This window comes from Stegastes partitus, unplaced genomic scaffold (assembly GCF_000690725.1).
Source record: "Stegastes partitus isolate 25-593 unplaced genomic scaffold, Stegastes_partitus-1.0.2 Scaffold79, whole genome shotgun sequence".
Lineage (NCBI taxonomy): Eukaryota > Metazoa > Chordata > Actinopteri > Pomacentridae > Stegastes > Stegastes partitus.
The window spans coordinates 172,473-200,457 of NW_007577810.1; the positions used below are offsets into that span (position 1 = coordinate 172,473).

The 27,985-nt window shown below is 39.5% G+C and overlaps 2 protein-coding genes across 4 annotated transcripts; one reads left to right on the plus strand and one right to left on the minus strand.

The window, feature by feature from the left end:
- The first annotated feature begins 1,787 nt into the window (after positions 1–1,787).
- On the plus strand, positions 1,788–8,143 carry ggt1a (gamma-glutamyltransferase 1a). The gene is made up of 12 exons (XM_008276679.1): positions 1,788–1,960; positions 2,036–2,166; positions 2,252–2,341; positions 2,731–2,923; positions 4,200–4,360; positions 4,547–4,696; positions 5,128–5,264; positions 5,454–5,641; positions 5,776–5,903; positions 6,265–6,377; positions 6,471–6,584; positions 7,997–8,143. The coding sequence occupies exons 1-12, from the start codon at positions 1,788–1,790 to the stop codon at positions 8,141–8,143; spliced, it is 1,725 nt and encodes a 574-aa protein (XP_008274901.1).
- A 2,653-nt stretch (positions 8,144–10,796) lies between these two features.
- Positions 10,797–21,730, minus strand: anapc5 (anaphase promoting complex subunit 5). 3 transcript variants are annotated; one of them, XM_008276682.1, is made up of 18 exons: positions 21,640–21,730; positions 21,252–21,465; positions 21,095–21,174; positions 18,690–18,799; positions 18,335–18,578; positions 18,035–18,101; positions 17,756–17,857; positions 17,467–17,657; positions 17,285–17,366; positions 17,089–17,181; positions 15,350–15,531; positions 14,942–15,077; positions 14,672–14,746; positions 13,062–13,183; positions 12,866–12,973; positions 12,509–12,656; positions 12,224–12,386; positions 10,797–12,116 (listed from the first exon to the last, which is right to left on the minus strand). In XM_008276682.1, exons 2-18 carry the CDS (start codon positions 21,447–21,449, stop codon positions 11,896–11,898), a joined length of 2,322 nt encoding a protein of 773 aa, XP_008274904.1. In that variant the 5' UTR covers positions 21,450–21,465; positions 21,640–21,730; the 3' UTR covers positions 10,797–11,895. The 3 variants fall into 3 exon arrangements, with proteins under 3 accessions (XP_008274904.1, XP_008274903.1, XP_008274902.1); XM_008276681.1 differs by having other exon boundaries at positions 21,619–21,730; XM_008276680.1 differs by having other exon boundaries at positions 21,252–21,730.
- Positions 21,731–27,985: the final 6,255 nt, after the last annotated feature.

Below are 27,985 nucleotides of genomic sequence, written 5' to 3' on the forward strand. Positions count from 1 at the left end.
ATAGAGGGCTACAAAGACAAACCTGAGAGTTTCATCGGGAGAGAGGCACCTATCACTTGAAAAAGTGATGTCTAGTTTAAAAAATGATTGATTGAACCACAATAAATTCAGATTTTTGTAAGTGATTGAAAGCGCAGTACAAAGTGAAAGCTGTGTTCATATTCTTGGCACAAGCACAGTTCTGGTAGGTGCTGGACTCCACCAGGGTGACCCCTTGTCTCCAATATGTGTTGTGATATTTATGGATGAAGTATGAAGGTGCAGCCGGAGTGGGAAGGATGTTGGGTTTGAGGACCTCAGCGTCACGTCTGTGCTTTTTGCAAATGACAGGATTCTGTTGGCTTCATAAGGCTGTGACCTTCAATGCGCACTGGGTCTGAGGCCATGGTCCTTTGCTGGAACTCAGTGTATTACTCTCTCTGAGTTCAGGTTAAGCTGATGCCTCAAAGAAAAAGTTGATTGCACCTTGGGACTTGTCCATGAATGACAGTAAAATAGAGCTTGATGAACCCTGTGAACAGATGCATCGGTACAATATCAACATTAATTGTATTGCAGGAATTGTAGCAGATCGTCACAGTGAAGAGGCAGCTGAGCCAGATGGCAAAGATTTCAATTTACACAGTTGATCTACATTATAACACTCATCTGTAGTCACAAGCTCTGGGTAGTGACCCAAAGAATGAGATAGTGGATACAAGTGGCTGGAATGAGTTTCCTTTGGCGTGGTTGGGTAAGAGGCACCGACATCCAGAGGGAGCTTCGAGTAGAGTTGCTGATCCTTCACTTAAGTAGGAGTCAGCTATTATGGTTAGGCATCTGATTAAGATGCCTCCTGGACACCTTCCTTTGGAGGTATTCTGGGCCCATCCAAGCAGGCGAACATTCCATATTTGTCCAAGCACTCGTTGGACAGATTATATATCTCATCTGTTTTTCCTACAACTGAAGACTTAGTTGAAAACCTGCAGAGCAAATGAAAAAAAACATTGTTTTATACATCATAAATGTTGAACAGTGCCTTCTGCAAATCATCCTCTCTGAAAACAGGGTATGTAAACATGACTAAAAGGATGATTCACTTGCAGGCCTCTTAGGTGCCTGGAAGATGATGACACAATGGTAGGAACACCTCGGGTGCCATTAAGAACTGGAAAGCATTGCTGGGGAGAGGGACCCTGGGAATGCCCTGTTAAAGCTGCTGCTACTGCAACCCAACCTTGAATAAGGGAAGAGAATAGATGGATGACTGTGCAGTTTTGGGTCTGAATTTGAACCCTTATTGCTTCATTGCTGATGCTCCTAAGAGCTCAAATACAAAAAAATAGGCACAGAAGAAAATCTTCTTTTATGTCCCTTCCTCTCTCTATGCATCAGTTCTCTGTCCTGTAACTTTAAAAAACATGTCCAAATACAGCACATGCTTATTATCCAAACAGCACTGCATTATTAGCGTCACACCTGAAAACCAAAGATGATACAACCCACATCTTCGCTGATTTAAGTTACGCTGTCATTACTGTTGACACTCACTGGGAGTCAGTCGAATGTCCAGTTCCCTTCTTTCGTTGTCTTTTTTGTCCAATATTTTGCATCAGTCTGTAAAAAACTATACACCAAGGGTGAGTACATTTTCTTAAAAGCCTGTAGTGAAAAACTATACTGTTCTTTTTTGTTATTTGATTGAGTCACATTTTGAAAATGATGGTGTCTTGAGGATAGCACATGTCTCTGAGCTGAGGAATCTTGTCTGATTATGAGGTGTGCTGATTTTCCCGTGCAGGAAAATGGTTGGGAAGTCCCTGATTGCTGGTCTGGTGGTCCTTCTGGTGGCTGCAGTGAGCCTGTTCCTGGGAGTGTTCATGGGCCTGGGGAAGAAAAACCCGCCTCTCCCTTCAGACCACTTCTACTCAAAGGCCGCAGTGGCTGCTGATGCTGGAAAGTGTTCAGAAGTGGGGAGGTAAGAAGACATATGGTGAATGTTTTGCCCTGCATGTGTCTTTTCTAGTTGTGAAGTGAGTTCTTTTGTTTCCAGGGACATCCTGAAGAAAAATGGCTCAGCTGTGGACGCCTCCATCGCTGCTTTGCTATGTGTCGGCCTTTTGAACGCTCACAGCATGGGCATCGGAGGAGGGCTCTTCTTTGTCATCTATAATGCTTCCACAGGTGAGTGTGCATCATTAATTTAAAATTCTCAACACAGCCAGCCGAGAAAAGACCGATCAATCATTCCTCATTTTCTGCTCAACAGGGAAGGTGGAAACCATCGATGCAAGGGAGACGGCACCCTTGAACGCCACTGAAGACATGTTTGGCAACAACACCAAGCTTTCTCGTACAGGTAGCAACTACCTGTGAGCTGTTAAGAGTATTTCCCAGGCACACATTTACTTAACGCGGATTGAACTGCATTCTGTAAAGCTGTTGCAGCCACTGTAACGTGACTCAAATGTAACTTTAGAGATAGGAAGGGATTTAGAGTGGATAGATACTGTAGTCTTAAATTTATCTATCTCGCTCCTTTCAGGTGTTCTCTTATCTCATCCTTAATAACCTCTCTATCTTCCGTTGCATCTACTTCTGGCTGAATAAAAATAAATTACTACATCTGATCGTGCAGAATATTATCTTTAGATTCTCGTGGTGTCTTTGTGTCTAATTTAGTATATGGGATAGAAAAAGGGAGCTTGTGAAATTCAAAGTAATGGTACTACTGTTTCTGCATTACAGGTGGATTGTCCATCGCTATTCCAGGGGAGATCCGTGGGTATGAGATGGCACACAAACGGCATGGCAGGTTGCCATGGAAGGAGCTGTTTGAACCAAGCATTGCTTTGGCTCGTGATGGCTTTCCCATAGGAAAAGCTTTGGCTCATGCCCTCTTCAAGAGCAAAGATTCGATTCAAGAAGACGCCAACATGTGGTGAGAGTGATTCTATTTTATTACTTGAAAAATGTATGCAGTAATTTGTGGTGTAAGATTAAATGAGTAGATGTTTCGGATATAATTAGTATCCTTCTTTCTAATGTTTAGAGGACAAAATTGATACTACTCTCAGTTCAATGTGTTAGATGCAACGTTAAAGTCAAGAGACAACTGACTTAGCTTAGCAAAAGGACTGGACTCACCAGCACTCCTAATGCTAAACATGTCAGCACTGTTTCTGAAGTCTCAGCTGGTTCGCTACAAGATTTTAAGAAATTATTCAGCTCATAAAAACTTTTAAAATCACAACTTATCATTTTTACCCATTTTTTACAGAATAAAAAAAAAACAGGTTTAAACCTCCGAATTAGTGCTCTTTAGATAATTGTAGGTGCATATATTTTATTTTTTAACTCTGGTCAAGGTCAAATTAGCGGTTTCTGCATGATTCCAGGCTTAATGCTAATTTAAAGATCCCCTTATACACTCATTTTCAACATGGTCATTCAAGTCTAACCTATCTGCAGGATGCATAATCTCAATTTCAGCTCAAAATACTGCACAGATGGTTCAGTGTACAATGTTTATAATGCCTCTGGTTTTGGCCCTGGTCCAAATAGGCTGTTTTAGTGTCTGTAGCTTTCAATCCAACTGAAGTGCTGCTGCCCACATATCTTTCTGAAAGAGGCCTGCAGATAAACTTCTCTCTACATCTACTGTGGCTAGCTAGCAGTAGCTCAGACAAGGAACCAGCTTATTCTGTAATGACATCACAGAAGGCTGCAAACCTGAGCAGCTTGTTCAGAGGCACATGCCATGGTCTATGGAGACAGGAAAAAAAATTAGGGGATGGTCTTTTCTCATTGTTGTGTGTCTCTTCACACTGGGAATTTAAAAAAAAAAAAAAAAAGATAAGCTCTGTTGAATGTGGCCTCCCTGGTTGTATTACCATAACTGGATACTGGGCTCCAAGACAGCACCCTTTCATTTGTGTTTCTAGCGCTAGCGCCACCTGCTCAGTCCACTATGTGAAAAAGCTTTGGTTTAGTACATTTTTGTTTGAGTTAAAATAGATACTTTGGTGGAATCTATATGTTTTATCCTTGTACTTCCACATTGGTCCTCGAACAGGGTGCACTCAATCTATCAAGCACAGTTTTTTCTGTGATATCACAGATAAAGGGTGCACCACAGTCAGGAATTCCTTAATTGTTGGCTTACCTTAACACTTTTGCATCCTAACTGCTTTTCTTATTCTTCTTTTTTCTTTCAGTGAGGTATTTTGTGATTCCCAAAGAAACATCCTGAAAGAAAATGATATTGTTAGATTTCCAAAGCTGGCTGACACATACCAAAGAATAGCTGAAGAGGGGCCTGATGTGTTTTATAACGGGACAATGGCACAGAGCATCGTTGAGGACATCCAGGCGGCAGGTATTGTGCTGTTTTCTTATCCACTGTTGTCTGTAAATAAATAAGAATAAATACATTGTGAATACACCAAGGTGTACATTACAGACCTTAAGTTAAGACTTCCATGAAATACCACAATAAATGCCCAGTACTGTGAACATAATTCCTTATTTTAAATTCACTGTGACACTTCTGCATTCATTCCAGGCGGCATTATCACCCTGGATGATTTGTTAGAGTACCAGCCTGTGCTGAATGAGAACCCTCTCAGGCTGAACGTTGGGGAATACACCATGCACGTCCCAGACGCCCCCTCCAGTGGCCCTGTGCTGGCACTCATACTGAATATAGTGGATGGTGAGCAGCCTCGCCGAGTGCTTGTGCAGTCATGCAGAAGAAAGGATGTCAGGTTTCCCAGGTCGTCCCTGGAATGTTTCCCCGCCTGTTTTGGAAGCAGAAAACAGAGCTGCTGCTCAGGCCTGCTTGCCAAATGTGTCTTACCAAAGACACTCCATCTGTTCAGGCAGCGAATCTTTAAGTCTTGTTTGAAATAGAAACTGACATCTTTAATTGCAAATAACATTTAATGTGCTCGTATATGAATTTGATGGAACATGTGCCCATGGATTCATGTCTGCTGGAAGGTTTATGGTGTTATTTGGCTTACAGTTAATTCACCTGTCACTGACTTTTAGTACAGTGATGGAGAAGACTCATTGCCTGATTAGGCCAATAAAATGTGAATCCTCCTTCATTCCAGACATGTTTGTTCTGTGGATATTTTGCAGGATACAACTTCACCGACACAAGTGTCTCTACGGCAGAGAAAAAGACTCTGACGTACCATCGCATCGTAGAAGCTTTTCGTTTTGCTTATGCCAAGAGAAGCAGACTGGGAGACCCACGTTATCTCAACATTACCGATGTAAGAGCTCACACTATTATCCTTCAGAGTGTCTGGAGCATTTGCAGCATCACTCTGCTCATTATGGCCACAACTGTCTCCTGCTTGCCACTTTAAGAGCAGCTTAGGGTGAAATGTCTTTTTCAAGGGCATGTAATCAGCACTTTCTGTGTTTTCTCCTCTTTAACTGACTTGTTTTGTTCTCCTCAGCTAATCCAAAACATGACCTCAGACTACTTTGCGGATGGCATAAGGAGCAAAATTACAGATGACACCACCCACCCAGACAGCTACTACGAGCCGGACTACTTCGTCCCAGACAACCACGGGACGGCTCACCTGTCGGTCATAGCAGAGGATGGCAGTGCTGTGGCAGCCACCAGCACCATTAATCTGTAGTAAGATTCCTGCATCATGGCTTAAACCGGCTGTTCAGTTTGTTAATTGGGCCTCATAAAGGTCAGACTTATATTTCCAATAATTTCCTGCAGAGTAAAACGCACGTTTTAAAAAGATGTTTTTATTTCTTCAGCTTTGGTTCAAAAGTCATGTCCCGATCGACTGGAATCATTTTCAACGATGAGATGGATGATTTCAGCTCTCCATACATGACCAACGGGTTTGGAATCCCTCCATCGCCCAACAACTTCATCCAACCAGGTGTGGCTGAACTAAGTTATCAATACTAGTGTTACTCGAAAACCCTGTTTAGGCTATAACTTGAATGAATATCAGTGTTTTTATCTAAAATTAACCACAAAGAGGATATTTGTTGACCCTTTCTCTGGGGAGGATGATTCAGAGGTGATGTTTCCACCAGCTTTTTGCTTGTTTCTGCAGTTTTAGCTCAGCCAAAAGCTTAAATCCAGCCTCATAATGTGCATAACTGTTGCTCACATATATGTCAAATGAATGTGATACTTTTTAGCTGTTAAAATTCTGCAAGGCACCATTAAACCACAAGGTAGAAAGACATCTGTCCATTATGCAGTCATTAACACATTGTGTTTATCTGTTGCAGGCAAGAGGCCACTGTCTTCTATGTGTCCTACGATCATCTTTGACAAAGAAAACAGAGTGAAAATGGTTGTAGGAGCATCCGGAGGCACAAAAATCACCACAGCTACCGCCTTGGTGAGTCTGATTCAGTCACATTGCATCTCCATCCTGTAGATTCACACTTGACTATGTACAACTTATCAACTTGTCCTTTGTGACTAAAAACAGGTCATCCTGAACTCCTTGTTCTTCAACTATGACCTAAAGAAGGCTGTGACGGAGCCACGAGTTCACAATCAGCTTAACCCAAATATGACAGTGGTGGAGCAGGGCTTTGAAAGGGTGAGTCACACTTGTCTTTGACTATGAACTGCAAAGCATAACCTGGTGATGGTGAAAAAAACCCCATTCAGATCCATTACTTAAGTAAAAGTATTAATACTACACTGTACTGCAATCAAAGCCTTACTTATTAAAAGTATTACCAACAAAATTTACTTCAAGAATCAAAAGGTAAAGTACTTATTTTATAGAAAAATGGTTCCTCTTAGTGTTTTACCACTATATACATTGAATGAAATGAAAAATACTTTATTTATCCCAGAAGGGAAATTCAATAATTGCTGGATTATTGTTGCTGCTGTATTCTATATGTGATAGCTGCAGTTTAGTGCGGTGGATGTTTAAGAGATAATTTTGACTACTTTATACACTGTTGGGTAGTTACAGTTAAAGCAATGTGTTATTATCTTCTGTCCTATGAGAACTGTATAGCTTCAAAAAGTCATCTATTCATGCGCTCAGATAAACAGTCCTGTTTTCTGCTGTTTTTCAGGAAATACAAGAGGGGTTTTTATATATTAATATATATAAATATAAATAAATATATTAAATATATTATTACATATGTTCTATTAAGGAGCAGAAAACAGTTTTCACCCAAAAAGGAACACTTAATCTTTTAGTTTATGATAAATAGTTCATACTGGACAGTAAAGGTATGAAAATATGTAATCTTAGAAGTAACTAAAACTGTCACACAAAAGTAGTGGAGTAAACAAGTGCAGTACAAGTACCTGGAATTTGACATACAGGCAACCATTCATTTAATTTTATGTTAGTATAAAAGTCAATTTGAAACTTTAAAATTGTATCAGATGTCCAGATGCACCAACAAAGAGTGTTAAAAATGGCCGGAGCAACAGAATAACAAATATAATGTAAACAAGACAAGATTTTACAGCCATGCTAACACCTCTATGGGGCTATATTTAAGCCAAACTGTTTGAACTAAATGCTAAAATCAGTGTGCTAACATGCTTATACTAAGCTGATATCATGTTTGCATTATTTATCCTCCTGCTTTAGAGTGTTTGCATGCTGATATTTGCTGATGTTCATTAACCACAGAGGACAACTGAGGCTGATGGGAATGTTGTTAGTTTTGCAGTTATTGACTCAGTAAACAAAATTTTACAAAACTGAACTTTGACCAGATAGTAAAAAGCAACCAGCTCAAAATATCACTTTTATGGTATTTGTAGGATATAATTCCAGACTTGAAGCATGCTTTAGAAAACAATAATCAGAAACATTAAGGTTACACAATGTGCAATTAGTTGACTGAATAAAACAGCCAAAAATGTGTTCCTTTAAGAAGTCTGTTACTATTATTGATCCTCTAATAAAGAGGATTCAAGTCCTGCACAAGACTATATTTTTGCCTCTGTGTATGCCTGATACCATCATTGCAGAGTGTCCTGGAGGGTCTGGTCCAGAAGAACCATGTAACACAGTTGCTGAGCACTCCAGACTCAGTGGTCCAGGCCGTGGTGCGGCAGGGAGAGCGTCTATGTGCAGAGTCCGACCCCAGAAAAGGAGGCTATCCAGCGGGATACTGAACGTTCCTTCAGGTTCTTCTCTGCTCCCCTCAGTGAGGATGTTCTCCTTAAAGACACTCGGATACAACCACAAATAAAAAAAAAAGGTGTCCACACTGAAGACTCAAGCAACCTCGGAGCAGCTGTTGAAGCATAGCCGCTGCTTCTTCTCCTCTTTTGCTCAAACACGGACCATTTAAATACATCTTTTACTCAATTATTCAGCATTACTTCGTTTTTTTTTTTTTTTGGGCATCATGTTAGCGTTTTGAAGTAAAAGAAGGGGTGGTACTTAATTTGACTCTTGTATCATCACTACTGGACGGGAAGGTGATATTTGAGGACTGGACAGGCCCAAAATGTATCTTCCTTCAACATTAAAACCAGTTCATGTCTGACACGGCACCCATTATATCAATAAACACAACCAAATACATACCAGTAACAAGACATATGATAATGTCACATTAAATGTTCTTAGGCTTCATCACTAGCTAAGAATCTCAGTGGTAGATTGTCCATGGACTGTGTTCCATTTCTTTTTTCTTTCGTAAGGAAAAACTCTTGTGAAGAATTGGACAATTTGTCTGAATAAGGAGGCTCTGTCTTTAGTTTGTCTTCAAACTGGTGAAGAACCATCAGTTTTAACACTCAGCCTACAAGCTCGTATTCCAATTAAAAATAAGGATATCTCAGGTTGTTTGCCTGTTTTACCAAAATGTCTTGATCCTGAGACGGACATCAGTTAGAGGAAACTCACCGTGTTGTGTTCTTCTGTGACTCTACAGTGAAACTATCGCTTCCGAGCTGTAAATGTTTAATATCGAGTAGAGGTTCAGTGAATGTATAGTGTATTTTGAAAAATACATTTGCAGATATATTTTTCTAAACATGCATTGTTCTTATGCCATGTTTGTTGCCATGCTTGTTATTAAACATTTTGAACAAAGATGTTATATTTTACCAGAGAAACTGTGCTGTTGCTGTACTGGAATATTAGGCACACAATCTCTCTTTTCTTTCACTTTGTGGTTGGTCAGGTTTTTGTTCTTCAGTGAACATTATGTATTGTGGTAAGTACATTTAACTGAGGGCACAATCAATATGAGAATGAGCCAAAGCTTCAGTGGTCGTACAATTAGTATAACTTATCAGTGCTACCATCAGCAGTTTTTGTCATTTTTGATTCCTTAATTATTCTAATATTATTATAATATTCCAAGCGCAATGTGATGTGTTGGAATTGCTTTCCAAAACCCGATGAGACTGTACTATAATGTGGGGTTCTGAGCTAAAGGCTACTTGAAAGCCCCAAAGGAGACTCACCAGCAGCAAAATAACAAAAAAAAAATCAATAAAATAAATATTATTTTTAACCTGTTTTGGTAATCGAGGTTTCATTTACTCAAGCATAATAGACATTTTTGCTTTTTAAATTATCAGAAATAGCAGAAAAATACACAGATTAGAGTTAAATGAGGTAACACAGACTCATTGCCTTTGCTGTTGTGAGCAGTCACCTCCAAAACACCTGTTCTGAGCAAGAAAAAACCCTGTTTTGTTACAAACAACAGTACTTTGAATGGATGGAAGTGCCAAAGGCAAAGTCAGAGAATCTCTGAGGACATTAAATTCATACTGAGGGAAAAATTTGTGCCAAATTTTATGGTAAGTCACCCAGTAGTTGATGGTGAAGTTCACTCAAAGCCAGAAGTGATAACCTCACAGTGACACAGCAGTGTAATAGTCAGACCACAGCAGTCAGTAAGATGCATTTTTGTGGAGATCAGAAATGACTGCAAACAACAAAATCATCCAGCAGCTGCTAAGACATTTCAGTCTGAACCAAAGTAATGCACTAAATGACAAAAACATCTCTATAGCTGTGGCACCACTGTGGCTGAAAAACTGTGGAAAAGCTGCAGACACAGTGGAGCTTTAGCATTTTCACTTGATTAATAACTCAAAAGATTCATCAGTTGCTGATCAGTTCTGCTGATAAACTAACCCATTAAGTCAAGATGAAAGATTTCAGAATTCAAATATGGTCAGAGGAAATAAAACAAAACCCAGAGTGGAGTTTGGGTCCCTTAAAGTTCTCACACTTTCACTGCTGAGTGAATTTCAAACGGCATTCAGTAATTATCTCCCCTCATGTGCCCTGTAAGCAAATAGAAAACCAACTACAAACAACAATGATTTTGTTTTATCGCCATGAGATAAAAATCTCAACTTCAAAGGTGTCAGCATTTTATCATCTCTAAATTTTGTGAGTTACCAAATCTTTTTAGCTGCTTTCATTTCACCTGCTAAGGTTCAAAAGAGCTATAATTTCCCATAAATTATAGAATTTACTTAACTCGAAGAAATTGCTCTCCCACTTTGAAACTGGCACCGTCAAATTCAAATAGGAAGCTTCTTTTCTGCTTTAAATGGCCCTGAATAACATTGTGGTTAACGGTTAGTGAACTGAATCCCACTGCAGGAAATCGGACATGCAGCAGAAGGAGTTGGTCTAAAAGCACAAACTGAATCACACACACTTCTTTTACTCCTGTGAACTGGTCCACATCCGCCACTGTTTGTTGTAATCAAGCAAAGCGAAACATATAAATACAGATATTAAATGGCCCCATGCCGACACCACATCATGAAAAACAACAGTAGAAAGACCTCACTTGGGAGGAGCAAAGTTTATCACATGGCCCTGTGTGATATTTATTTAGAAAACAAGGCTGCTTTTACTAGGCATCTCTGTAATCCATCTGTTTATCCACTGAAGAACCAAACTTTCACAGGGCTGGGACAGATGGTAATGAAGGAGACATTTCTTGTTAACAGGCTCCAATGATTTAAATCTGACTGGTGCGTAAAGGCAAACGAAACGATCACACACTAAACTATTGAGATAAGTAGAAAGCTGAAGTACAACTGAGACTTTTGGGGGCTGTAACGCAGATATTTTCCCACTACAGGTATTTCCGATCACAGTTATTTCTATACTTATGTCAGCGTAACCGAAAACTAAACAAGATGAAACAAACCATTCATCTCCTTGAAAGAAGTGCAGTAAGTAATGGATTACAGTCCCGACTGAATACATAAATGTAATATTATCAGCCAAAATAGTTCTCACAAATTGTGTCAGACGTAAGTGGAATACAGATACAGTATCTGTTTATGTCATCACGGAGCTAACGCGATCACAATTTCTTCCTCTAGATTCCAGCTTCATCAGTATTCTTCCAGGAAAATATGAATCATCCAGGCCAGTGAAACACATTCATCTTGTAGCTAACCGTGATATTACCCTCATTCATCAAAAGGCGACATGTAAATCGGCGCAGCCGTGACAGCCCCTGATAAACTTTTGACATTTTTACCCACACCGCCGCCTGGCATGTCTGTCACACACACCTGGGCTGTTGTTGTGGTCGAGACTAGTAAACCACGCTACATATTTGGGCCCATCATTCAAATCTCTACCTGACCGCAGCTGAAGAAACGATAGATACATTCTTGATCTACTGGAAACTGATTTTTATTTACCACTGCTCACATTGTTCTGTTTGATTAAAATCCTGGCGCTGCATGCAAAGAGGTCAAAAATGACCTCTTATTCAAAATATTCCTAAATGAAATGTTTTAGTGCTGAGAGAAGCCGGACAGAGCCTGACCACCATCTAGTGGTGAGGTGCAGAGGCTCAACTCAGCGTTTTGAAGAGTCCTTTCCAGCAGCCAAAACATCCAGTTTGTTGTCAAAGTGGGAGCAGTCAGAGTTGCATGGAGACCGGAGGTGCTGGTGACTGCAGCTCCTGGTCCAGCAGCCGGAACAGCATGGCACATTTGTTGCGCTGCGAGGTTTGTCCCAAAGCGTGGTGAAGCTGAGCCTGCAGGTAGTGGACGTCCCGCAGCCGCTCCTTACAGTTCAGCTTGGAGAAATAAGCTGCAGCCTCATTAAGCGTGTCTACAGCCAGAACTGCCAACCGTAAATCTGCCAGGACACAATAAGCAGCAGTGTGTACATGTAAATGAAGAAAAGCACAACACTATGAGAAGCAAATCTGTATTCAGAGCGGGGGCGAGGGGTGATGCTGTTACCTGCTTGCCCTTGTCCGTTTGGCCTGAACCCAGCCACCGCCATCTGACAGCGAGCTGCCAGCAGCATGGCGCGGCCTTTGTCCATGACTGCTCCGTGGGCCAGGACAGGCTCGATGGCTTCGTGCAGAACATTCAGAGCCTGCTCAGGAACTCCCAACATCAGCTGCAGGAAGCAGAGAGAACAAAGTAAACAAACCATGCATGCAAAACAAAGTCAGCGGCAATTTGCATGGATGGAAAGTCTAACAGTGTTGGAGTGAAGTCTGTTTTCCTGTCTTGGCTGACCTGAGTGAAGGCCAAATGAAGGATGGTTTCTGAGGCCAGGGACTGTAGGTGGTGCTGTCTAGCTAGAGCCAAGGCCTGCAGGAGGAGAGGAAGAGCTGTGGAGAAGCCAGACGACTCCCAGTGCAGCTCAGCAGTGGACAGCATCACTCTGTATGAGACATGAAAGTGCAGTGATGTAGACAAGAGTTAAAACGCAGCTCAGTCTGATCCCTGGAAAAGCACGTAGGCCAAGAAAATGCATTTTTTGAAGAAACATGGTATTATACAACAGTTTGTACTTGTGAGGATGACGCATAATGTGAACTTAACACCTTAATGATATCTGAATATATTCAGACAGAAGCAGAAGCATATCACCTGATCACCATCTCGGTACATTTAGTCTTCTCACAGTGAACCTGCAGCTGCTGTAAGATGCTGTACGCCTCGGTGCTGCGGTTCAGAGCCTTCAGAACTTGAGCTTTCCTGTCAGCGAACACAGTGTTACTTCTACAGCACAAATTACACATGTATTATGCAGGCATTGTTGGGAGGATTTGTGCTTCGATGTTACCTGTAAAGACCCTCTGTTTTGTTTAAGGCAGAGATGGCTGTGACAAGCGGCTCTGCCAAGTGGTATTTTCCTTCGTTCATGTGTCTCTCAAACTGGATTTTTAGATCACACAGCATCCAGAGCTGAATTAGGGGTTAAGTCAACAAAAAAGCAACCATTAACATCACATTACAGAAAAAAGCATTTCAAAGTGGAACAAGCTAGTCTAATCAAATACACTCTCTATCCAATTCTTGCTCTGGCTCTTTAAATGCGATAAAAAACTAAACAAGTAGCGCACATCAATCCACACAACACTACTCCAGCCAGCTTACAAAAGGGGGCACTTCTGTTCATGCACAGACATAGCCTACGTGAACAGGACAGCCCAAGGGATTCCTATACATTTTCCAGATGACAGGGCGAAATCAGAGGATCTTTAAACACAGCTGCCCCTTGTTTTCTTTTTTTTTTTTTGCAGGGGATGTTTATTTTGTGTCCTGCAGAAAGCTTGTAGATCAGGTGTTAGAGACAGTGACAAACATTTTTCTCCTCACTGTTTCAAAGGCGAAATGTCAAGCAAGAAGTAAGTTTGAGCACCACCAGGTGAGACTCCCACAGCAGAGTGACGCAGGCGCTGGCTTCGGCTACAGCCAGGGAGAAGATGGTGTCTGCTTTCAATAAAAGCAACCTAAACAACTGTTAATACTTTTGACTCTGTTGTGTTTTGGATGCTGTTTGTGTACCAACATGTCATCCATTTGATGGCTTTGTATTATAAAGTTTGTTTTGCTTCACCTACGAAAAACACACGTCCACTTGCACACCTATACGACAAGAAATGGTTTCAGTAGAAAAAAGTAGTCCAGCTCTGGGCTGCAATTATTTAAAGCTACTAAGCATAACAAAACAAAGTTAAAACACAAAATAAACGACAGTAATTTCTCCCTGTGATGTTATTTAGAAGGTGCCGTCAAAGTTACTGTCACTGTGAGATAGGTAACTTCTGCTAAAGGAAACTAACTTGTTAGTCAGAGTTAGACCTGGTGAAAGCTAAAAACCTGCATATTGCTCCAGCCTTTATTTGTAACAGAAAAATATGTATTTTACTCTAGTGCTCTATTTGACAAAAGTAAACGAGGTAATAACAAAAACAATTTATCGTGGAAAACAAACTTCTGTTAGCTTAGCAGAGCATCAGTAAACTGCCATCTCAGCTTTGGGCTTTAGGTTTATTTACCATTACATCTCTTACGGTATTTAAATGTACCACATTTAGAAATTAATTAATTATGTGAATTTAAATTCAAGTGCGAATAGTGGCAAAACAGAAACACGTAATCCCTATGAACTGTCAATTTAAATCTACTTAAAATAGATGAGAAAGTGGAGAGAACACATTATTCCCCTTTAACTGTTCCCTTTGAATCCAGCAAACATCAACCAAAAGCAGAAAGAAGAATCTGTGTGTTTGACTTGCTATGTAGTTCCACAAAGACATTCCAGCTAGTTTTACTCAGTTTTTCAGCCTGAAAACTGTCGTTTGTCAGCGTTACCCTCTGCCGTCACTGCTCTCTGCCTTTGTACAGTAGCACAGCACTGAACAACACATCATAGTTAAGAAAAGGCACCTTGGCATGCTGTGTGTGAGGAGGAAACTGTTCTTTCAGATGCTGGATAATCTCTGAAACGGAACTGTACAGGCCCTGCAACAGAAGCAAAGGTACATGGGACAATGAGTCATGTGTTTAACAGCACCCAGGAGCTGGAAAGCAGCCCTGATCAATGTTTATTACCGTCATGCAAAACTGGGAAGGTAATAAAACCTCCCAGCGACTGGCTAATAGATATGCAACAGCGGGGCACAAAACAAGCAGACGAGATCAAATCAAATGTGTTACCTGCTCAGCATGGAGCTCGGCCAGGTGGCAGAGAGCCACTGCGAAGGCCTCAGTGTTGTTCTGCTGGACCCCGAAGTTGACTGGCTCCAGACTGCTTATGTTGAGAAGCAGCTGGGCCTGCTGCAGAGCCATGGTGCTGCGCAAGACACAGGAGGCCACATTAATGACTTTCAGAAAAAAAAATGAAGTTTTCTGTGGTGCTTTACTTTCATGCTCATGAGAAGTCTAACTCATGCAAAGAATGTTCTGCTATCCAAAAAGTGAATCCATGCATGAAAACATTAGACGTCTGAGATGCTTCTCAGAGCTGATTGAATGTGAATAGGAAGAAGCTTGTGTGCTTGTATGCAGTCAACAGTGAACAGGAGTGACAACTGTGTGTTGGGGTGGCAAGGTGAAAAGCCTGACCTCTTTCCGTACATCCTCCATATGGATGTAGTCTGAGCCAGGCTGATCTCAATCAGCTCCGACAGACTGTGCTTCCAGTGCAGGATGTCTGTGTCCTTCAGAGCATCCATCAGTTTGTGTGCTGTCTTACCCTGTGTCGCCCCCTGCTGGACCAAAGACTGAATGCCCAGAGAGGCCAAGTACTACAGGAGAGAGACTTGATTAGTGTGACGGACAACACACTTCACAAATCAATGCACAAAGGTCAGGTTACATCAAGCAACACGACTGATAGACAAAATACTCTGCTACGCTTTCTGTAATGTGGGACAAGTCACATATTAATTTGCAATTCTTCTTGTCATCAAGCTATCTGTCAATGTAGTATTATGTGAATTTTTCTGTTTCATTTTGTCAATTAAAATGCTAAAGTGCAGCTGACCATCTTTTAATTAAGTAAAAAAGGTCAATTATAGTAATGCTTGTACTCCTGTACAAGTTAAAGTTGTGCATGAGGAGTCCTGCTTAAATAAAAGTATACAAGCATCGGCAGCCAAATGTAGTCAGTATTCACAAACTAGAATTAATTCACTTATTCCTTTCAGTTTCTGGCTAAAATATATATTATATATATGACATCACTAGAATATTAATAATGAAGCATTTGCATGTCAGCAGCAGCCTTTTACTGTTGTAGCTGCTGCAGGTGGAGGATTTCAACTGTTGTACATACAGTTTTATATACAGCTACAACAGATAAATCTGAGAATTATCCACATGATAAATGGGAGAGGAAAGAAGAAAGAACAAAGTTCTGACACACAAATGTTTCCAGTTTTGCACTTTTTCTCGAGTTTTAGATTTTTGCTGAGATCTCCAATCATTTGAGCATTTATTGAAATTAAACTATGTGACAAGGTTAAAGGGAAACATCACTATTTAGCAGAGCTGTTAACAAATCAGACGTCTGAAACATGAGATTTTTTGTAAGATGTGAGAAGCCAAAAATTTTAGAATCCACTGGTTTAACCGTTAAATGTGTGCTGAATTTTAAAGGTGTGTTATGTTCTCTATTGTATAAAATCGTTATCTTACAAGAAAGTAAAGCTGTCAGATAACCTCAAAGTATGATATTTAATATAAAATATAGATCTTGAGGAAATGTACTTAGTTACTGCTTACTACTGCTGTCGATGGCTAAACATGTTGATCTAATACTCCCAGTGCAGCAGCTGCACATATAGTTTAATTACATAATTAACACGTCTCTGCTGCTGAATGTCACAGCAGCTTGGGCTCAGTGTTCACAAGAATTTCAATGCGTAAAACGCTTTTCATCTTCAAACACAAAATGCTGTTGCTACAGTGCAAAACTCCAAAGTCCATGCTCAATCTTTAAAATATTAACCGCCTGTATTGGCACAACAGCAAACTAATTCAGAGAAATAAAATAATAGTCATTGTTTTCCCTTGTATGGATGTACAATTGACTCTTGCATTATTAGATAAAAAAATAAACATTGTGTTTTCAAATCAAACTCTAATTAAAATGCTATGATGACCATTATATGCTTTCTGTGTAAAATGTTGTCCTGCTCTTGCATTATCTTAATTTGATACACAGACTTTAATTTTGTGCATTGCATTCCCTGCACATTTAGGTGCTTGTGAAAATTCAGCCAAAGCAATTAAAAAACATAATGAACAGCCAAAGCCATTTTAATATATTATTATATTTTAAGACCTCATGATGCACTTACTGGCAGGCAGAAATGGGCGGCCATTTTCACTGAATCCTCTGTTAACACTGTGCTGTCAGATCCCTTCATCTGTTCCAGTGTGTACAGCCAACTCTGATGCAGAAGACTCGTGTTACATTAGACATCATTAACAATCCATTTTGGCACCATCACTGAAGTGAAGTGAAAATTAATAAGCTGAACTTGTTTGTTTTACCAGGCAGTGCTGCAAGCACACATTATCATTGGACTCCTGGGCGATGCGGATGGCCTCCTGCAGAGCCAGATCAGCCTGGTGACTGAAAAGAAAGACAAGGGAAAACATCTGTCTAAGAAATGCATTTACTCTTTTCTGAAGAACATCTCCATCTATTCAAAACCACCAACTCTTGTACTCACTAGTGGCCAAAGCGACAGTGCAGGCTTGCCAAGTTAAGAGCAGCGTAGCGGAGACTTCGGCCGTAGCCCTCGTCCCCGTTGCTCTTTCCCTCATTACCAGACAAGATGAGTCGGTCAAAATAATGTAAGAGACTGTGAGCTGACAGGAAGATGTCCTGGACTCTCATGCTGTTCAAGTAGTTCAAGTAATGCTGTGGAGACAAAGATTTAAAAGAACAACCCGCTGAGATGATGAAGGAGATACCCCCCCTCTGGTAGACATAATAATTTTACTGGAAAAGTTAGGTACCGCTTCAGCAAAATCTGGGTTAAACTTCAGCATGTTGTTGAGCTCTTCCTGCAGTGCAGCAGGCTTTAGGGCTTTGTTCTCATCGTTTTTCAGAAGATAAGCCTGCAGACAGATGTTTTGAAAAACCGTAAGAGCCCTTAAGTGCAGGACACAGCAGCACATCTAGGTTTCACACAGGATGCGGATGGCTAATTTTTTATCTACAGCATTAAATCCGCTGATTTGAACATGATTGCACTGAATACTTCAGTTCGTTTTAGCCTTAATATCAACACTCACCTGTCTTGCAAGAAAGTACTCTGCTTGTTTTTGTGACAGGGGACCTCTGCTTGGAGAATTTTCACTTCTACAACAAAGGCGAAATACAGGAGGCACATAAGAATAAGCTCTTAACAACTGTCCTGCCTGCAATAACTAAAAAAACAAAAGTCCTTTCAGATTACTAAGATGTAGGGGGTTCTGGTTTAGACTTCAGGCATAGACACGGTGGCTACATTTCACAAAGTAATAGGTCCCTTGAGAGTATAAAATGGTCCACCAAATTAGACAGTGATTTCATCCAAGAACAGCAGCACTAACCGAAGCTCTGACACATGCAGTGGTGTGTCCAGCTCCTCTTTGTCCACTCGGTCTCCTACAGTATCTTCAGTGCTGGTGAGGTCCATGTCTGAGTCGTCTGCGACCAGCGCCGGCAAACCCACCTGCCCATCCATGGGCTTGGCATAGTGACTGTGATAGTAGTGCTGCAGGGACTTGTACAGCTTGTACACTTGACTGAAAGACAGCTTGTTGTAGGCCAGAAGCATGTGCCTCATAAACAGACCTACAAAGCAGGTGAAATACAGCTTCATACAAGAACTCTCAATAAGTATAATACAGACATTTTAGGGACTTCCAATCAGACTTCAGGAATATCATATGAGAAACTACCTACCCACAACACTGGTCTTATAAGCCTCAGAATCAAAAGCAGTGAATGGGGTGGGAAGCGTGGAAAAGAAGTACTCCATGTCTTTCAGCTCTCCATCCGCCATTTCATGCAACCTTTGAAGAAAATGTAAGAGCTTCATCAACCACATGTCAACATTATTGTGATATTACATTGTCTCCATACATTGTTGCAGCCAGACTCCTCACTAAAGACAAAAGAAGAACACACTGCTCCTATTAAAGCTCACTGGCTACCAGTACATTTCAGAAGTATTTTTAAGATACAACTGATAACTTTTAAGGTCCACTCTGGATCCACCCAAAACACCATACTTGACTAGTTGCAACTGAAGGCCCTTATTTAAGGCTCTGTTAGCCATTCTGCAAACTAGGCCGAGGGCCAAGGATGTCTGTACTTTTTCTGTTAGAGTCTTTACTCTCTGGAACAACCTTGCTTAGGAGATCAGAATGGAGAACTCTTTCTTGTCTTTTAAATCCCTTTAAAAACATTTTTGTTTGTTTTTTTTATAAATGCATGTTAGAGGGTTTGTGGTTGGAATTAATTTTGATAGTTAAAGTCCATCTTTGGTCATTTATAATGATATTAATAATAATAATAATAATAATTTTGCTCACAGATACCTTAAAAAATAAGTTTACAAAAGGCTTTACAAGACAAAAGATAATTGTTTGGTGGACAATTATTAAAAACAATTTAAAATAATTTAAAAGTAAGTTAAACGTTGTGCAAAAGAAGCTTCACCTGAAAAGGAGTCAAATAGGTTCTAAGATGTGACTTAAAGTCCTGCTCATATCCCTGATTAAACTAGAGACCATTTTCAAGAATAACAATAATATGGGAAGCAAGTTGGCATTGACGGCTTCGTTAGGTTTGTTATAGATGTAATCCTGGCTGTCTGACTTTGTGTTTTTAGGATTGTCATTAGTACACTGCAGTTTCAAGGCAGAAATGCCTTATAGTGATGATATATTATTTAGTTTATTTTTTGTGTTGCATTGTTGTAACCCTTGTTGCTGCCCTCTTGACCAGGGCTCTCTTGTAAAAGAGATGTCAGTCTCAATGGGACACACCTCGTTAAATAAAGGTTAAATTAAAAAAAATGCTAAAAAAATAAATAAATCCTGAGCAAGGAAGTCTTCTGGTGAAAATGATTCTTTTCATCTTGTTAACACCATGACACATCATGAGCCAAATCAGACTTAAACAGATCTTGAACAGACTTCTCTTTAATTCTGTAGTTGTTGATTGATCAGTTTCGTTATTTTATCTCACTTTATGTATTTTAGTCCCTCCCATATGTAGGTTTCTTTTGCTTCATGTTACATAACATTTAGGCTATTTTAAAATAGTTGTAATGACTGTCTACCGTAGAATTCATATTTTTTATCTTGTAAAGCACTTTGGTTGCTCTGTTTCTGAAAAGGGGCTGCAAGGTGGATCAGTGGTTAGCACCGTTGCCTCGCAGCAAGAAGGTCACTGGTTTGCGTCCTGGTGAAGACACCCTGGATCTCTCTGCGTGGAGTTTGCATGTTCTCCCCGTGCAGCGTGGGTTCTCTCCAGGTTCTCCGGCTTCTTCCCACAAAGTTCAAAAACATGTTGAGGTTAATTGGGGATTCTAAATTGTCCGTAGGTGTGAATGTGAGTGTGCTTGGTTGTCTGTCTCTAAGTGTAGCCCTGTGATAGACTGGTGACCTGTCCAGGGTGTCCCCTGCCTTCACCCTAAGTCAGCTGGGATAGACTCCAGCCCCACTGCGACCCTTGTGAGGATTAAGCGGTGTATAGATAATGGATGGCTGGATGTTTCTGAAAAGCTCTACAAAAATAAAGTTTATTATTATTACTGTTGTTATTATTATTCTTGCTACAACATTAAGCCTGGCTTCTAGGTTTTTATGCTTGTATTAAACAATAGATCTAAATATTATCTAAATTGCAATGTAGCCAAAAGGCATATCCAGGAGCTGCAATTTCTTTTTGGATAAATGTAAAATGTATCACAACATATCATTACAAATTAAGCACAGACATACTCCAGATATGTCTCAGCTTACAAATCATATTCTGTAGACATACTTATTCAGTGCAGTCTGCAGCAAAAATCTGCCATTTTTATAATCATTACCGTGGAAAAGAAATACAAAAAAAACCCTCCCTCCTGAAATCATGACTTATATTCCAAATATACTCATATATCTATGTGTCAAAATAATCCCAACACGTTTTGTTTTTTTTTTTTGCATGTAGTTCGTCACCTTTCTTGAGGCTCCATATGACACAATACAATTTCCTTTACTTATAGAGACCCTGAAAGCATCAGTAGCTTAACAGAATACTAATGATGACTACAAGGCTGCATGTCAGTGTTTTTTAGAACAGAGGTAGCACACCTGAGTTTGACAGCATAAGCAGTCTGAGGACAGCACTCCTCCACAGTCTTGAGGAACTGGCCGAGAGTCAGGTCTGGACCCTGGTGAAGCACAATGAAACAGGGTGAACGAGGCTGCAACAAGGCAGATACGGGATAAATAGATCCACAACACCGACCTGCTGCAGGGGCAGGATGAGCTTGTTGAGTCTCCTTCTCTCTGGCAGGGTGATCTTGGACGCGGTCATCTCATAGAGCAGCGCCAACACGGAGATCTTGTACGGAGTCACCCAGTCTTTGATACCGAACACGTTAGCATGGACCACTCCGTTCGTCATCATGGGGTTGAAATACAAACTTTCGTGCACACTCGCCATCTTCAGAGGATTTATACTGATGTTGTGGTGCAATAAATCCAACAGAGACAGAAGTTGATGAGGCAGTCAGACAGGCAGGCAGCAGCTAGCTAACTAGCATACCAAGTTCATTTAACATTAGCTTCGTTTTAACGAAGGCGACAACACAACTACGTTTAGTCTCGGATACCTTGCACATGAGGTATCTTACTGTCAGCGAGCAGAAACTTCGGTCATATCAGGTAGTTTGTCTTATTTCACACATGTTGACACAAAACTGCCTCTTCGCTTTCAAACCGCCCTCCTTCTGTTCCATTAAAAGTGCGTCAGACAGCCAGTGGCTGCATCACCGCCCCCATCAGGTGGGAGTGTGAATTACACCGTCTGGTATTTACACCACTGGTTAAAAAAAAACTCATTATCTCGGCCTCATTAGTTTGTCTAAGAAACTGAAATATGATTTGATTGCATACATTTGTTGAGTTGATTCATACAATGTCTATAATGTCAAATTTTACTTTAATATTTCTGAGGTTTTTCATCAGCTCTTTCTCCCTCATATTTCCTTCAGTGTATTATAAGACACTCTGCTGTCTCTTCCTCCCTACAGCTGTCTGGTTTGAATAGTGTTCTGTTTAAATCTCACCCTTAATATTATTATCTCCTCCCTCCTGCTCTGTTCTGCACGCTTCATTTCTCTCACTTTCCTTTGAACTCTGTAAAATCACCATCCTTTGCTTTTGCCACCTTTTTCTTCAGTCTCTGCTTAATGATGCTCTTTGTTTCTGTCCTGCTGAAGTTAACTTCCCAATCAGTGTGAGTACTTTTTGTGGCTTCCTTTACGGTCTTATCTGCCATTTCATGTTCTTTCATTCCAATATGCGTCAGCACCCAAAAGAATGTTACTGTAAGTCCCATTGTTTGAATTCAGTGTAAGGTTTGTTGTATTTTACCAAGATGTCAGTAAACTGGCCAGTGGTGAGTTTTAGTCCAAACAAATGATTATTCTCAGTGATTTTGATTTATTTGTTCTCTATCCACTGCTGTGCTCACAATTTTGCAAGAATTTCTCCTGTGTACACTAATAGTTCCTACTTTTTCCAACTTGAAGATTGAACTCTGGGGCAATAATTCTACACCTATGTTATTTCCTCCACTCTTAGATGCATCATTGCACACTATGGACTGTGGTGACTATCAATGTATAGTATGTGAGTTAGAAATAAAATAAACTTCTTGTCCTTAAGGTTTTTTTTTCTAATCATGTAAAGTCTACTGAGCCATCAGGAACTATCCATGGTTGTACTGAGGGTAATGATACTGTTGGACTTCTGCTTAATGGATTTGCTTGAAGGGCTGTTACTGTCTGTGTTACCAACCACCCAGAGCTTTTTGTCTCCCTCCTCTCCTCCCAGCAGGGTTTTAAAGTGTCCTGTGTTAAGTGATCCTGATTGTGACCCTGCAAATTAACCCAGTAGTTATATCTGTAACCTTCTCGTCCCATTGGAGTTGCTCCCATTTCAACCTGCAGAGCTGCTGTAGGGGTAGTTCTAATGTTTTTTCATTAAAGGTTTTTCTTTTCTTTTGGAAACATTTCAAGCAAGACTGGGATAAGAGCAGCAAATAGTAGAAAATGATGGTCTTAAAGGGACACTTTTCTGCTTTGAAAAATCCACAGTGTGGGCCACAGTCTGTAAAGAGTAGTTTGAGTTGAGCACACTACTCCCGTGGTTACAATGAGAACACCTTTATTTTAAAGTGCAGACTAGAAGTGATTATGCTCTATTGTGTTTGCTTTGGCTGTGGCAGCTGAGTGCTGTGCAGAGGAATAGCTGATGACCATCACGAGTATACTAACGTGTTATTGCAGTCCAGTGACCGTCTCTAACTATCATAGACTCTGTATATATTACAAATTCTACCTCCAAGTGCTCAGTGGCATCCGCTCACTGTCTGGTTGATTTCTAGGCATCATACTTATTACTCAGCTTTTACATTGCCCCCTGTGGTCACAATATGTAAGTACATATCGATGCAACATAGTCAAACATTGTGATCACTCAAGGGAAAACAAAAATTTAAATCAATAGGCAAGATTATTAGTGCAATATTATATTACTTTTAAGTTGTTTAGTAAGGTATTTGCAATTTTAGGGTCACATGTAGTGAAAATCAATTTTATTGTGTTTTGAGGTTGTTATAAACTTGAAGTAAAGACGTTTACTTACATCAGCCATAAAACCCCCTACAACTAGATACCTTCAAGCTTTACAATCCAATAAGATTTTGACCAGGGTGCTACGTCACGCCTAACTAACCAATAGTTTGCTAGCTCAAACTGTGATTGGCGTCTGAAAATGGTGGACACAGCAGCTCACTGGTTTTTAGAGCACAACATAAGAACAATCCTAAAACCAGGTTATACAGTCACGCTGAAATGAACCATGTTTGAAATATTTCGGGCTAAAATAACTGAAAACACACTGTGTGGGCATGGGAGGCTTTTATTATTTGCTGAAAAGGGGGATATTATAGGACCTTTAAATGTTTTGTGTGTATAAAATATAAAAATAAAATATATCCAATATATTCAGTGAGAACCAGCATGACTGTATAATTTATTTGTAAAATCTTAATAAATAGCCTTCTTGTCATGGTTTGCTGGATAGCAGCCGGCCAGGTCAGCTCTCTGCTGTCAACACATTCTGTCAACCTATTGTAATGGTGCAAATTAAATCCAAATTAGCATATTCATCCTTAATTCGTTTTTTGAAAAAACAAAAAAACATAATGTTCAGATACATTAAATGAAAAAAAAAGACTGAATGCAATGTCAAATTTTAGTCAAGTGCAATGTCAGTATTTTCAAAGTATAGTACATGTAAAATATTTGTTTGTTTTCTGAAAGCCCAATGTAGGCAGATTTTAAATGCATCTGAGTAACCAATGCTGTCTCATTTGGCAGATGGCGATGACAGTCCTGGGAACACTGTGGCAGGCTCTTGGCCCCAGAGCTGTGCAAGAGAGGACTCTGTCTGTTTCCTCACTCACCCTCCGGCAATATGTCGGTCATCTCGTGGTGGAACAAAGCTCATTTGGTCTAAGATCAGTCTTCGGTTAACAAAGTGAACACACTGGTAAGTGAGAGCGAAAAATACACTTCAGAATTTTGTTACGATGCCAAATTCATGCCCAGAAATCCCAAAGTGTCTATAATGACAGGAATCCTTAATACTGAACAGTCGCTGCATCTTTAAATCTTGAATCCCCATCCCTGAACCACTGTACATACCATATATCCTATACCTGTTTATATTGTTATTCCAGGTACATTGCTCCCTGCTCTATTGCATCCACCACCTACCTCATATATAAAGCCTCATTAACCTAATATTTTTTAATAACTGCATTTATTCCTGTATCATCGGAATCTACACAATTTGTGCTAAAATTTTGGTTTGCTTCTAAAAATGGTTTTTAACATGTATCTATAGCTGCACGTAGTAGTTCAAAGTTTAGTTTCCTTTCTTAGCCTGTTGTCCTTGTATAAATACCTGTGTGTGTTTAGTGTACATATGTTGACTGAAAAAAATCATTCCTATTCCCATAAGTCATTGTGAAATTCTGCGATTTTAGGTCAGTATCAGCTGTAAAAATCAAAGACTATAAACATCAAAAGGAATGTTTTTCGCTCTGTCTGCGTGTTGTTACCACTCCTGCTCCTTATCCTACCACTTGCTATGCTTTCTGTTGCATATCTGACACTAATTTGTTGTTGCTCACACACCTTCATGCATATTTTACCTTGAAACATTTAGACCTCTGTTATTTAGAGTCTACATTCTTCAGCAGTTGTACAAATATCATCCTTGTAATTGCCTGACTAATAGCAGATCAATATCACAGGCAGCACTGCAAGAACGAAAGTTGTATGAGTCTACTCCTGCTGCATGAAAACACGTCTACCCTCGCCTGCTGCTGAATTGATCATATCATCGATATTTTTGCTACTAGTTTAAGTTTGGGGAAAAGAAGCATTGTTAGCTGTGAACGTGAACAGGCTGTGTAAGAAAGGTAAACTGAGAGAGGGTGCAACATCATATATGAAATGTTAAAACACAAGTAAAAAAAAAAGAAGCACAACGGACAGCCTCTTCCAGAAGATGGCACTATTGAACTACCAGTTCATGCAGGCCGGCTCAAAATTTCATCTGATCAGTAAGTGGTCTGAGAAGGACCAGAGACAGTAAAATAAGTGTCCCCTACTTCAGCCCCCCTCCGCAGTCTCCCCCATCACGTTGTTGAGGTGAAGTCAGAAGACAGACAATAACACCTGTCAGAGTTGATATTTTTGAAAATCTAAAATAAATTGACTGCGAATGCCTCCGTCAATACATGAGTCATCGTGAGCTAACATTACCAACTGTATGACTGCACAGTTTGTAGGATTTGATATCCAGGAAAGCACAAACAAACTTGTGTGTTGTGTCTTGTCACATATGGGCCTGAGAAATTGTCTTTAACTTCAAGGTTTTGAGAGCAATGGATAATGAAAGAATTCAGCTTGGATGTAAATCTATCTATCTATCTATCTATCTATCTATCTATCTATCTATCTATCTATCTATCTATCTATCTATCTATCTATCTATCTATCTATCTATNTATCTATCTATCTATCTATCTATCTATCTATCTATCTATCTATCTATCTATCTATCTATCTATCTATCTATCTATCTATCTATCTATCTATTTTATCACACAATAAAGTTAGTGTTATTGACTTGTGCCTATAATAATGCATCTGAAAGTATATCCATAACATTGTACAGTGATTTTCTCTGATTAACAATAAACCATGATGGAATTGTCTTTTCAAATTGTACCATAAAAAAACACATACGTAAGTTATCCACAGTGAAATTGTTTGACTCATAAAAATGCGAAGAAAATACTTTAAAACATTCAGTAATGCTTTGATGAGCAGCTGATACATCATTTTAATTTCTTCAATGAAATTCTTTACTTTTGAAAAAATTACTCTTACTTCTAGTTGATAGTTGTAGCACAATCATAGGAGCTTCCTGTCTTCCAAGTTGGAAGGTCACTCTGGTTTCCAATTTTGGTGTGTTCATGTGCTTTTAGGTTAAAATGTGGAAACAGCATGGATGCTGTGAACAAGTTGTGCTTCAACAGTACGTTCATAGCTGCTTCCATTATTTGTGCGACAACAAAGAGTAAAAGAAACTTGTCATCAGGGTTACCTAACGTGACAACTCTTCTAATACGTGTCACTCTGTGTGAACAGCAGTTACCATTTATGACATAACACCATATCACAAATTAAACATTATTTAAAAAAATAACTAACAAAAACTACTTAATCAGCAAAGTTTCTGCCAACATGGTGTCAACAACTCAATAAGTTGTTTTCCAATATTTTCATGTTGTTCTGACTTCACTAGCCTTTACATGTATTTTGAATTTACTATTCGATGACAGCACTTTTGTAATTTTATGCTAAATATGAAGCTACCACCAGCATCCAGTTAGTTTAGCTTAAAAAAAGGCAGAAAACACTAGAAAGCATAACAAAATATCTCATTGGTTTAAGAAATACAAAAATTAAAGATGAAATATGACAGCTTGGCTTTAGAGGTGATAATAGAAAGACTTTGTCATCCTTATAAGCAAAATTGGCTTGACACTGTTTCCAGTCTTCATGCTAAACTGAGCTGAGCTAGCCGGCTGCTAGCTCCATTTAGATATTTAAGGTAGTGTACAGGAATAAAAGTGGTATCAGGTTTCACATGTAACTCTGAAACAAGTGAATTAGCATGTTTGTCAGAAAGTAGAATGGTGTCACAAATGATGTTAAAAATCTTTATTCAACCTCATAACATTGAGTCACTTATGAGCACAGAGGAGCTCAGTCACACAACTGAAACATTTCTGTGTTCCTATCAGCAAACAAATCAGTTATCAGTTAAATTATCTTTTTAATGTTAAACTGTATACAATGCAGCTGTGCTGTGCACTACTTTTAAGAGTAAATTCTATTTGTAAATGTTGTAAGGATACAGGAGGTTTTATATTTTCTCTAGTGGCTGATAGACTTTATTATTCCTGAAGGAAATTCTTGTGGCAGATATTAGTCAGAAAATACTACAATAATACAATAACAATGGTAACAATATGCAGCAAGTGCAATTCATTAGCAAAAATAAAAACAAGAAAGATAAAATAAAAGTACAATAAAAAAGTAAGCAGTAGTCTTGGCAATTATGTTGAAGTTATAAAATATTATTGCACATTATATTGAAATATTGCTCATAAAATTGAAATATTGCACACTCTACGGACACTGATATTGAACATACTATTGAGAAAGTAATATTGTAAGAGATATTAATATTATTGTTTAATGTTAAGTGTCCAAATGAGCTGACCTTCATGCAGAAGGGGGAGAAGTATATAGTTTGAATAATAAATGCAGAGATGTAGAAAAGTAGGTGAAAAGATAAAAACATGTTAAAAGCAAGTAACTGGCAGCT